Below are 13,280 nucleotides of genomic sequence, written 5' to 3'. Positions count from 1 at the left end.
AGACAGAGTAAGAATATCGTTTCCAAAGCTCCATAATAACTTCTGTGCCTTTGATTATATTAAAACGAAAGAGACTTTCTTTTATGTAATGTCTCTTCCCTCACTCACAGAGTTAAGTGAGCTCATTTTCTTTGTGAATGGAAGGAAGGTAAGTCACTGATACCTTTTTTTATGTTAAATAGAATAAAAATGCTCCAGGATGAGGTCATCTCCTTCATTGAGACTAACCTTGTCATCATGGGTGTTTAATATTTTGCTGATTACAAGCTTAAGTCATGTCCATCTGGATCTCTACCTTGTAAACAATATTATTCTGCAAAATAATCTATGTAAGAGGCTACATTTGTTATATTCTACCTTTATGCAACAATCCTGTGCGGAAGTTCACTTTAGAGATAGTGAAAATTATTAAGCCCATTTTAGACTCAATGGGGAAAAGATGCAGGACATTCTCAGCTGAGCTTTTATTGGCATCGACGCTAGAGATGCATAGAGTATGTTAAAAGGTTCTTTTAGCAAAACCCTAAAGGAATGAGTTGTGAAACAGCTCTATATTTTAGGAAATAGGACCCCTAAATGAAAATCAGTAAACAGATTCAAACTTTGAGGAATAAAGAATAAAAGCTTTGTTTCTTTTCCTTGAGGGAAGGTATGTATTTCTAAATGTATATAATGGCACCAGATACGCTGTTTGTAACCTTATGTAGCAAGGAGATAGAGATAATTATCTGTGTTAGACTGAAGTCCAACAGAAGGCAGGGCAGGATGATACCTTAGAGACAAACTTGTTCAAAGAGGCCTAAGGTTTTGCAGGTGACAGCCTAATTCATTAGATGCTAAATACTTTATTTCATGTAATCAATATTGATATTTTCCATCTTATTTTACTCTCCACTGTAGATAATAGAGAAGAATGCTGACCCAGAAACTACACTGTTGTTTTATCTGAGAAAAAAACATATCCTTTTTAGTGTTTAATCTGTTTTTATGTAAATTTATTTTATATAAAAATGAATATAGCATTATATGTATATTTTAAAACCTAAACACTTGGTGTTAGAGCTAGACCCACATTTCACCTTTTTCAAGATGCTTTTTGCTTTAAATGGGAAATTGTGCTGAGAGATAGTAAGACTTACTGAATTCAAATGTTTTCTCATTATGAAATTGTAGTTTTACAATAGCATTGGATAAGGCATGAGTAAAGATTTAAATTTTATAATCCCTCCCACTTCAGGAGGGATATGGTCAACATGGAGAGGGTCCAGAGGGCCACTTGCATGATCAGGGGGCAGCAGGGCAGGCCCTACAAGGAGAGGCTACGGGACCTGAACCTGTTCAACCTCCACAAGAGAAGGCTGAGGGGGATCTGGTGGCTGTCTATAAACTTGCCAAGGGGGACCAGCAGGCATGGGGAGAGTCCCTGTACCCCCGAGCACTACTGGGAGTAACAGAGAATAATGGCTATAAGTCGACTCAGAGTAGATTCAGGCTAAACATCAGGAGGCACTACTTCACCGTCAGGGCAGCTGGGATCTGCAACCAACTTCCAAGGGAAGTGGTGCTTGCTCCTACCCCAGGGGTCTTCGAAAAGAGGCTAGATAATCACCTAGCTGGGATCATTTGTCTCCAGCATTCTTTCCTGCCCAGGGCAGGGGGTCGGACTTGATGATCTGCTCAGGTCCCTTCCAACCCTACCAAGTATAAAACTATGAGGATTCATTTAAATAGTCTAAATAATTAGATCTTTAATTTACTGCATCTCTTAAGGAGACTGCTTTCCCTTCTTATACATTCAAGCAAGATCATGTGAAAGTCCTACCTGAAAAATTGATGATATTTTTCCTTGACTGCGGCTTCTGTAGTCCGTCTCACAGGAACTAAGTATGGCTGTGGAGTAGGTGGTTGTGGAGCCTGTACTGTGATGTTATCAAGATATGAACCAGTTTCCAAGAAGATACAGTATCCTTTAACTTTTAGTAGACACAGACCTGCTCCTGTTGACTGTATAACCTTTGGCAAATCGTATCTTTTAGTCTTGTTGCCTCTATCTGCAAAATAGGTAATACAGACTATCATACATTTTCTAAAACATGGTGAGGCTTAGACAATGTATATAAAATTATTTTAGAAGGGCAAAGAAAGGTGCTATCATATCTTTTTGTTCAGATACAAATGCTGTCATGTTTATATATTGAAGTTAATCAAGGATTACCTCCTTTTGGAAATACAGTTTTTTGCAGCAATGACTGCAAAATTTGCATCCTTTCAAAAAGTAGGAATTTGCCTTACCCGATGAATAGTTTTGAAATCTTTTTGTGAATGCAGGAAGATTTTTACGGGTGTTCAATAAATAACTGTGAGGGCAATGATATTTCACCTTCACAGTTCAAATGTTTTCCTCTCACCTCCCAGTACCTGCTCATAGCAAGAGTTCTTTTTCCCAACTGTATAACACTTTGTCATGGCATTACCTAACAGATTAGAGTAGTAATACATTAATGTCCTTTATTCTTCTTTACATCCCAAAGACATTATTCTGTCAATGCTTGCTTGATTCCCATATGCTCACTATATGGGGCTGCCATCACCACGGTGGAAGGCATTGGAAGTACGAAAAGCAGGATTCATCCAGTTCAGGTGAGGGGATGTTTAGATATCTATTGTTTTCATTCATGCTCTGTGCACTGTACACATTTGCAGGGCTATCTGCACTTTGGAATAAGGTGGTAACTTTTTGCACTAACAGTAAGGATCCTCAGTGCTCCCTATATGTGAAGTTTACGGGTTTTCCTTGCAGCAGAAAAGTACTTCAGACAATAGTATAAGGATTTAACATGTAATTCACTTTCCTCTTTAATAAAAACAAACTTTTTACGAGCTTAGTCCTCCAAGAAGATAAATCTGTTTGACTTGTTTGAAGAGACCTGGTTTAAAATAATGAAGTTATAAGTGTTTGGAATTCTATGATATTGGCACAGCACTTTCAAGGTTGTGCTAAAGTTTCCATGGTCAAAGCATTGCATATTGAAATAAACACATTTGTATTCTATTAAGCATTTTAAGAATGGGTGATCTCACATACAACTGAAAGTAGTAAGTTTTTACTGCAATATGAACAGTTATATCCAAAAAAATATTTAATTAAAATGATTTAGGGCAAGAATTAGGGAACAAAGTACAGTCAAATCCAGATCATTCATATACTGGTAATTTGCAGTGGGTTGCGGAATTAAGGGCGAGTCATTCATTGCTTTATGGCAGCTTTTTTCAATGGGTGCTGCTTCTCCAGTTACCTGGACCTCATTGGCAGTGTCATTCAGCTGATTGGAAAAGCAATGCCATCTGAAATAAATGCTTCAGGAAACTGCTGGAGCACCCCAAAGAATCCTTTGCATCTGTTTGAAGAGGCTTTGTGTACCAGGAGGTAATTCATAAACCCTCATCTTTGTAAGGGTGTTAGGAACCTAACTTTACAAAGTATCCAAGTGCTACTGGATAGAATGCCTTGTGAACAGAAATAGATATCAGTGAATGTATTTGAATTTCATTTTTAACTCTTATTTGAACATCTACTCTCTTCCTTGAGTGGCAGTCCATATACACAGTCCATTGTGGGTGGAACTTTGTAGTCAGCAGTGCTCATTGGAACAGAGCATATGTTTTTTGTATTTTCATGTGTTTAGTCAAGAGTATAAAGGGTGGAGCATCCAGCCACATTCTACTTCACTGTTATTACATATAGCTGGTTACAGAGCACCTTACTTCTATGAACCTTTGCTTCTGTTTTTTGTAAATAGTCTGTAAATACAATAGTTGTCATGGTTATCAGCAATTAGTTAAATTAGCACAGCGTTCAGTTCCACTAGCTTCTTCCCAATTTGAACATTTTATGTTGTTTTATTACCTAGTTATTAGTTAAGAATATCCTGCTATAAATTCTGGGGCTTTAGATATTGTCCATATTGCATTGCTATCATGTCAGTAAAAGATGAGCAAAACAGAATGTTTATTTTGCCTCAAAACATGTCATATTCCTTTTAGAGGCTGTCTCAAGACCAACGGGTTTTGGAGGTTTTATTACATTTTAAACAATTCATAACCTTACCAAACACTAAAAACCAGGGACTAAAACAGATATTGACTTTATGGCTCCCAGAAGTCTATCTGTGATCTCTGTTGATCTCTGCTCTCCCCAGGTGATTCATAGATTGTTAGGTGCTGGAAGGGACCAAAGACAGCTGGGGTCAGTTGACCCCAGCAAGGTGACCGTCCAGTCTCCTCCTGAAGATTTCCACAGTAGGTGATTGCACCACCTCCAAGGGGAGTTTATTCCACAGTCTGGACACCCTGACTGTGAAGAATTTTTTCAGAGAGTTGAGCCTGAAGCGGTCTTTCAGGAGTTTATGGCCGTTACTCCTGGTTTTCCCCAGGGGTGCCCTAGTGAACAGTTATTCACCGAGCTCTTGATATCTTCCCCTGGTGTAGTGGTACGTTACTACAAGTCCCCTTTTAGCCTTCTCTTTTTTAGGCTGAAGAGGACCAAGTCCCTCAGCCTCTCCTCATATGGTCTACCTTACAAGTCTCTGATCATACGGGTGGCTCTCCTCTGGATTCTCTCAAGTTTTTCCACATCCTTGTTGAAGTGTGGCACCCAGAACTGGACACAGTACTCCAGCTGTGGTCTCACCAGTGCTGAGTACAGTAGAAGAATCACTTCCTTGATAGATATACTCTTTCCTCTTGAATGGTCTTGCTCTTCCAATTATCAGGTTATCCTTTCTTCTGCATTTCTCTTATCCCTTAGCTACTGCTGATAATGCCTCTGCTCATATTAGACAGGTCTCCTTCATTCTTTTAAATAGCATTTATTTATATATGAAGCTATGCACAAGCCATAGCTGTTTCTTTCCCAAACCTGAGGAAAGGTACCTTGTGCCTGAAGACTTATCTAAGATTTATCCCAAATATATAGTTTTTTTCCAGTAAAAATATCACCCCAGAAATCCTTGCATCTTAAACAATAGAGTTTATCCTTCAATTCGTTAAAAATATACTTGACTGATATATTAGCTATACATCCACCAACCCAAAGATCTTTGGGTCCCAAAGGTAAAAGATTTTTTAAAGACATGTCCAGGATTTATCTTCTAGTTAGCCTGCTCCTTTATCAGGCTTAAATGTTCTTTTGATTAAAATTATGGACAGCTCAAGAGGCATAACAATACAGCAAGGTACCTAGGCAGTGGCAACTTCTGGTTGTAAGTATTGATGGGATTGTGCAGCTATGGCAGAGCCATTTTTCCTACTCTTCCTTCCCTCAGTTTTGACACCCAAGGCACCTGCCCTGGTTGCCCCACTCTCATTACACCACTGGGATGCCTCTTTCAAATCTCTTGCTACATATGCCCCACCATATTTCTGCAGGAAGGTACTTTCTCTTACCAGTCACTTCAGCTAGAAGAATGAGGAGCTCCAAACTCTGATGGCAGAACTTCCTTATACAGTTATTAATAAATATAAAGTCTCTATGGGTGTGTCCCCACAAGTGGGAACGTGCATTCACTGGGGACAAGTAGCAGTGGCTTATATTTGTGCTGCTACTAGTTGTCCCTGAGGACAACTCTCTGGTGTGTGGCAAGTTGCCCTGGGTGGGGCAGGGGAGGCTGCAGTCAGCACCTGGGATGGCCTCAGCAGCCTTACCTGGAGTCCTGGGGAACTCCTGGGGCTCCAGCAGCAGTGATCCGGGTGCATAGAGCTGGCCAGCAGCTGGAGTGTGGCTCTGGCCAGCCAAGCTCCAGTTTTCAGAGGTGCTCACAGCCACCATCTGTGGCCCGCCCCCCCCCCCCCCCCCCCCCCCCCCCCCCCCCCCCGCCCAAGTTTTTTCTGGAGTGGGGTTTTTTTTTACCTTAAAAAAAACCCACTCCACACTGGGATCTCCCTGTGTCAAAAACCCCACACTGTGCTGCATACTAGCAGTGCAGCGAACACATGTATGTGTGGCGTGCATGGTTTGTGGCACCACAGACAAATCCTTGCATCTTAAACAAATCCTTATTTAAGTTCGGTCTGCAGCACTGGAAAACCTCACATGCCCACTAATTTGGATGTGTCCTATGAGACCATATCCAAGGGTTTTTCCTAAGATCATTTTCGTTATTCCTCTCAACAAGTTACCTACTAAATCTATATGAAAGTAAATCTGAGTAGAGATTTCATACCTTAGATGAATGAAAAGTATTTTTTCTTTGTCAGAAAAAGTGTACAGGATTGCATTAAGTCTATACCATCTGCTGAGATATGATAGTTTTCAAGTTGTGTTACCAGGCAACTGGAAAATTATGATGTTCTTCAAGATGTTTAGTCCACAAGCTTAGTCAACAACTACCACTTTTCAGAGACCACACACTATGAGTTGTTTGTATGTGAAGGAGCAAGAGTGAACTATCTATGAAACTATGAACCTGGGGTTCATACTATGAAACAGCTATGAAACTATGAGCCTGGGGTTGTCCCCACTTCCAACCCCTCAGCTGGATGAACAAAGTATGTGAGGGTTGTACGCTCTGTCCCAACAATCACAGGTAACTTGAATATTCTCTGGCTCCTGCCCAGTATGTACCCACTGACAGCTGATATGTATATGAACTCCTCCTAAAATAACATAAGTTACTCTACAGGTAAATTACTACTTTTTCCTATATTTTTTCTCCATTATAGCTATTGGCATAGTAAATCATATATAAAACCCTCATTGACTATTGTTTTCATACTGCAGCAAGATAAAGTGCTGTGGTAGGAACATGAAATTCCATAACCAAATACAGTAATCTAAAAGTCTACGTGTATGCCATTGAGCCAAATTAAACCTTATTTGAGACCTTAGCTTTAAATTTCTTAACCTCTTTTGACTTATGTTACGTTATTGAGATTGTCAACATTTGTGTATACTAGATGCTAGGCAGTGTTTCAGGGTAACTTAATACATGTTCACCCTTGTCAGTTTTTTTGGAGGAGGAGTTGCGGGGGCGAGCGGAGAATTAAGCAAAATGTCATTTTTTCTAACACTGACAGAGACTACGGTAAAAAACATGAAGTTGTTTGCTGGCTGTGGATTTGTCATAGAATTTCTGTTATGAAACCTCCCATTCCCAATTTACAATTTGAGGTCCTAGTTTTGAACACCTACATGAATGGCTGATTGCTTAGTAATGATTACAGGAAAGGATTGCCAAAAGTCATGGCTCCCAATGTGGTTTCTGCACCCCTGGAATGGTGATGTCAATTTACACTCTGCTGAGAAACCACCCAGAACCTTCTACAGAACAGATTATTGCAGCTCTGGCTGGTAAGTTTTCTCAATTAAATGTTATGCTTAATATATGTAGTACAATAAAAAATGTATATTTTAGTGGGACTTCTATGCATAATGTATCTATAATATGCATGCAAAAAGATTACTCAAAAACATTTACACAATTGTTAGTTTCTGTAGATTCTGGATTATCTTCCTCTGACTTGGTTCTCAGACACATTGAGCATCCAAAACCCTTCTTAAAATACGGTCAAAGCTGTAAGTGCTCAGCAGTTCTGAAACCCATGTCAAAAGTTTTATGAAAAAATACTTAAAGATATTTGAGTCTGATAATTCCAAACATACATTGCTTGTATGGTTTTCTTTAAATGCCACAATGACTAATATGCAATTACCTGGTTAAGCATAAAGATCCTGTTGTAGGACATGTTTGTATAGTCTCCATCACAAGCACATTTTCCATCAGCTTTAAATGAATAATTTTCTTTATTTTGGAAATCATTTTTTTTCTTTAGCAGCTTCTTTCAGGCTAAGATTTCTCTAGTGTAGTTACAGGGGCACAAATACTGGACTAGCCAGGCCATCAAGAGCTTACCGCAACACGTACAGCTTATTCTTAATGGAGCATCTCCTCTTTATCTACAGCAATTTATAGAACTACTAATAAAATCATAATTCCAAGTTAAATAAATATTCTGAATTATTACCAACTATAAACAAGATTAATCTATTTCTAAAACATTAATTTCAGGGCATCTCACACCCTTCCCATCTTAAAATAAAGGTTTTCCCATCTTTACATAGCTCCCTTATTAAATATATTGCTATTATCCTAACAACAGTTTAACTTAGGAGCCAACAATTTCCTCTAAGCCATAGACTGATGCAAGCTGGCTGTCCCAAAGAGCATGTTCTAGTATTTTCTTGAGGTTTTCCTACAAAAGGTTGTACCTATTTTTTGTACTGGCATACTCTCATCTCTTGATTCTTGTTGAGATATGATGCTTGTCTTGCTGGGATCCTATGACCCCAGCTGACTTCTTGCCCTTTGGGCAGGGGCTGGACTCAATGATCTTCTGAGGTCCCTTCCAGCCCTGATGTCTATGAAATCTATGAAATCTATGACTGTTTCCAAATGTTCTGAGGCAAGGTCCTTAGAATAAAGTGCAGATAGCAGGTCTCAGACTTCTTCAGGGCAATGGCTTCTTCAGGATTCATTGGTATGCTTTTTCTCAGTTTAGAAAATTTGATCTTATATTATCAGACTATCAGCTGGATCAACTAATGACCATAGTACAATTACTGGAACAAATCCTGGAATTTCATTGCTTTCGGCCTCTTTTGGAACATTTGATGTTTCCTTCATTCTTTTCTATAAAGATACTTACTTGATTTGAGCAGCGTCTTTCCCCCCAGATGGGTCTTGACTTTGCTGCATGAATATAACACACTATCAGGGCATTCACAGAACTAACTAGCCTACTACATTTTCTGGTTTAATTTTGAAATAAAAGATTGGATTCCTTTCAAGCCTACCCATGACCAGGGAAAGACATTTGAGAATAAGTTATTTAAATAAAAATACTTATCAACCTTTACTGAATTTAGCTGACTGTTTTCACTGAATGTTCCTTAGCAGTGTCAGAGAAGGAAAGTGAAAGGACTGTCTTCTGAACAAAGAGATGTCAGTGTATAATCGCAATTAGTGAAGCTACAGTTTTCCTACACTTCTCTTTCCTACATCTAATATAGGCAACACTACCTATTGAGTTATTTTTTGGACTGAGACTGAAATAGGATTATGGCCTTTACCATTGGTATACTGAGTCCTGGGAAAGACAGACGATGGAAAGAAAATACTTGGGGGGGTGGGGAACACAACACACAAATGTATCATTTCAAGGACAAATAATATTATGACCAAAAAGTGCAAGGACCTGAAGTTTATTTTAATGATGACATATTGGAGCAACTTTTGTCTGGACAGAGAAAGCCAGGAAAGCTTTGAACATTTTGGGAAGATCAAGTTCATGTAGTCACTAGAAAAAAATGAAAAAACTGTCCTATATAAGATGTTGAACTAGGAAGTGGAGCAAGGAATAAGATACTTCATCATGACTTGCTAATGTGCTTATAATGTTTTATATTCAAATAAAGACAAGAACTATCTATGGAGAATGTGTTTCCAGAGTAAAGGAATTGTCTTTGCAGGAAAGACTGAAGGGTATAGCCTGGAGGACTGTGGGAGCAATGAAAGGGGGTTGTATCATGGAATTTCGAATTGTACCAGGTCCATCAGTTGGCCCAACTCACCATCCTGACAATGTTCTACACATAGAAACAAATGCACAAGTGAAAGAGAGTTCAATGTCATTTCCAGCTATACACAGCCATCTTCAGAGGTCTGCTGATATTAAACACCACATTCATAACTTGGTTTCAAAACTGAAAAAAAAAGCCCTGTTTCAATTTCTGGAATAATGCTGTCCTTTAAAATCTGAATCTTGTGATTTATAGCATGACGATGTTGATTTGATCCACAGCCATTTAGTTAGTCAGGGATCCTGTTTTACTAGGAGCTATGTGCAAGTTTGTCTCAAACAACAAATTTTCAGTCTCCACATTTTGCAGCCAGCTGAACTGGGTTTTTTTTTTAAAAAGGGCCCAAGCAATCCATTCTCATGGAACCTCCAAATATGTTACACCTTCAGTCATAAGATCTGGTTTTCAAGGATAATTTTGTTTATTGCTGGAATTCAGACTATTTTCTTTAGAGGCATCTTATAGCCCAAGATCCCCCCCCCCGCGGTCAGTTACATGTATTCTACCATTAGCCTACAATGTACATATGAAACTCAGCAGTTCTAACAGACCTTGTTTGTAATACCATAGTTGCATTCTTAAAGGGACATACCTGATTTATTTTGTATAATTGATATAGCTACTACCAAAAACAACAAATGCAACCATAAGTAAATATTCAAAATTATGAGTAAATAAAAGGTGTATGAATCTACTCCTAAAACATCTATTCCAGGAGTTTCCCATGTCCAGCTAAAGAAATGTAGGTTACAGATTAATAAATAGCCTTTGAAGTTTGTCATGAAAGTAAGAACATAAAGTGATGCCATACTTGGTCAGACCACACGTACATCAAGCCCAGTATTCTGTCTCTCACAGTGGCACAGAGCAGATGCTAAGGGGGAAAATATTTACATAGGGCCTATCTAGACTGAACTGTCCCTTCTTCCCTTACAGCTTCTCGCTGTTAGAGGCTGGAAAAGTCCTAACCTCTTCTGCATTAATTTGTCTAATCCTTTTTTGAATCCTTAGATTGTCAGCCTCCACAACCATTTATGGTAATGAGTTCCAAAAGTTAGTTACACGCTGTGTGAAAAACAACTTCCTTTTGTTTGTTTTAAACCTGCTTTCTAATATTTTTGACCCCTAGCTCTGTTATTATGTAAGATAGTAGTAAATCCCTTTTCACTCTCTCCATGCTATTCATAATTTTATAGATGTAATGGAAGACTCCTACCCATTACTGAGAAAAAGAGAGAAAGCAGGAGCTGTGCCTTGATTACCAGTCAGCTCCAGGAGGCTGGGAGGGTCTGGGAGAAGGGCCCTGGTAGTGCTAGAGAGAGGAGCTCCTATAGGAGAGAGGTGGTAAAGCTGAATCTCAGAACTGCTGGCTGTGAGTAGGTTCAGAGAAGGGCTGGAGCTTGGTGAAGCCTAGCTGGGTAGGGAAAGCCTGAGTGAGGCACAAAAAAGAAGGCAGCTGGAGGGGACTGAGTTGAACTGTGACCAGCTTGACTGATGTTGCATATACACATTCAAATAATCTGGGAGAATTCTCCCAGGTTTGTTCTTGTTGTAAAAAACCTTACCCAGAGTCACATGTACGCATTCCAGTGCCATGGCCCTCAAGACTGGAGAGCTTTTGCAGACACTGGTGGGGGGTGCTATGCACATATCTTAGTATGCTCTTCAGGCTCCCTTAGTCCACATGGAAACAGAGGCAGTAGTGTATAGGGCAGCCCTGGTTGGCTAACCCAGACTGCCCATGGTCAGCCTGTGGTATGAGCATGTACAGACATTCGCTTTCCCAGGAGAAGCTCTTCTGGAAGTGATTTAACCGTGGTTGTTTCCAGGTTATTTTTCTCCTGGAGAGGCCATTTTAACTCTGGGAGAAAAAGCTGGAACATCTATGCACTCGGGATTTCTCTTGGGACAGCAGCAAGTCTCCCAGAAGAACCTAAATGTCTATACAAGGCTGAGAAGCAGCCTGGAGACGGGTGCTTCGCCAAAAGGCATGGGACAGTTATAAAGGGAGCTGGGACACTGCAACTTGGGCACTGTTCTTTTTTTCCTTGTATACTTTTCAGGGCAAGTAAACTTGGGACTGATTTGGGTTATAAGCTGCTGTAGGCTGATGAGCCCCATGAACTGCTTTGGTGGTCAGGTTCACCTTGAGAACTACTTTGGGCTAGTAAGTCACAGGACTGATTGGGGCATGGGTATTACCTGGGCTATCAAGCTGCTTGGACCCTGAGTTGCCCTTCCCTGTCCCTTTTCTGATTCTACTATATCCTTTAGGAGGTAAGGGAACAGAAATGCACATACTATTCAAGCTGTAGGATTATCACTGATTTATAATGATGGTTTCTGTTTTGTTTTCAGTTTCCTTTTTATAATTCCTAACATACTATTTGCCTTTTTGACTACTGCTGAACACAGCTGATATTTCAGAGAACTAGCCACAAGAATTCCAAGATCTTTTGCTCAATAACAGATAATATAGAGCCCATCATCATGTATGTTCATCTCAGTTTATTTTTCCCACATGCTTCATTTTGCCCTTATCAACATTGAACTTCATCTGCCATCTTGTTGCCTGTTCACTCAACTTTATGAGCTCCTCTGAATTTTATGAATCTTTGCTGTCAATTTTGCTTTTTACCACCATGAATAATTTTGTGTCATCCACAAACTTAGCCATCTCACTGTGAACCCATATTATTTATGATTATGTCAGACAATACAGGCCATAGCACAGGTGCTTAGAGAATCGTTTAACAGTCCCCATTTAGAGAACTGGCTGTTTATACCTACTCCTGTCTTTTAGTCAGTTATTAGTCCATGAATTTACCTTACCTCTAATGTTGTGACAGTCTAATTTCATTAAGAGCCCTTGATGCAGAATTTTATTTAAAAAAACCCTTTTTGATAGCTCATATATACTCTGTCATCTTGAACATCCTCAGTCACATGCATATTGGCATCCTCAAAGAACTCTAGTAGATTGGAGATGCATAAACTCTCTTTACAAGAGCCATGTTGACTGTTCCCTAGCAGCACCTGTTCATCCATATGACTGAAAATCCTATTTTTTTATTATATTTTCTAATAGTTTACCAAAAACAGAGGTCAGGCTCACAGGTCTTATTTCCCTGGATCCCTTCTGGAGCCATTTGTAAAAATTGGCATGACATTGGCTACCCTGCAGTCTTCTGGTGCAGAAGCTGTATTGAGTGATAAATTACCATATTTATTTGAACTAAAGACATTTTTTCCCCCATTCAGCATGAGGGAAAAAACCTCTCATCTTCGAATTGAGTACAGGCCAGACAAACAGTTGCTGCAACTCCAGATGGAGCTGAAATGGTTTATGTGGCAGGTAGTGGATGTATAGGAGAGCGTGGGCCAGGAAGAGGCACATGGTGTGGGCAGAGCACAGGGGAATTGCAGAGGAAGGGATGCACTGAGAAGGGGGGTACAAGGAAAGGGGACACATGCGGCAAGGGGCGCATGGTGTAGAGGGGAGTGCAGGGGAAAGGAGGGAACCACAGGGAAAGGGCAGCAGAAGGATTGTTTGGGAAAGGATGTATGGAGCAAGGGGAGCATGGAAGGGGAGTGTGGTGTGGGGAGGAACACAGGGGAAGGGACTCACAGAGCAATGGGGGTG

General features: G+C 39.9%; 1 protein-coding gene across 1 annotated transcript in view; it reads left to right on the top strand.

Moving 5' to 3' along the window:
- The first annotated feature begins 88 nt into the window (after window positions 1–88).
- Window positions 89–13,280, top strand: part of LOC149867303 (aldehyde oxidase-like) — a 77,919-nt gene continuing 64,727 nt past the window's right edge. The window contains exons 1-5 of the mRNA XM_090041702.1: window positions 89–148; window positions 901–970; window positions 1,866–1,962; window positions 2,532–2,640; window positions 7,222–7,348. Coding sequence (XP_089897828.1) covers window positions 89–148; window positions 901–970; window positions 1,866–1,962; window positions 2,532–2,640; window positions 7,222–7,348 — 463 coding nt within the window. The remainder of the gene's footprint in view (window positions 149–900; window positions 971–1,865; window positions 1,963–2,531; window positions 2,641–7,221; window positions 7,349–13,280) is intronic.

This window comes from Crocodylus siamensis, chromosome 4, assembly GCF_052110815.1.
Source record: "Crocodylus siamensis isolate JL-2025a chromosome 4, ASM5211081v1, whole genome shotgun sequence".
Classification (NCBI taxonomy): Eukaryota; Metazoa; Chordata; order Crocodylia; family Crocodylidae; genus Crocodylus; species Crocodylus siamensis.
This window is presented reverse-complemented; position numbering and strand designations above follow the sequence as displayed.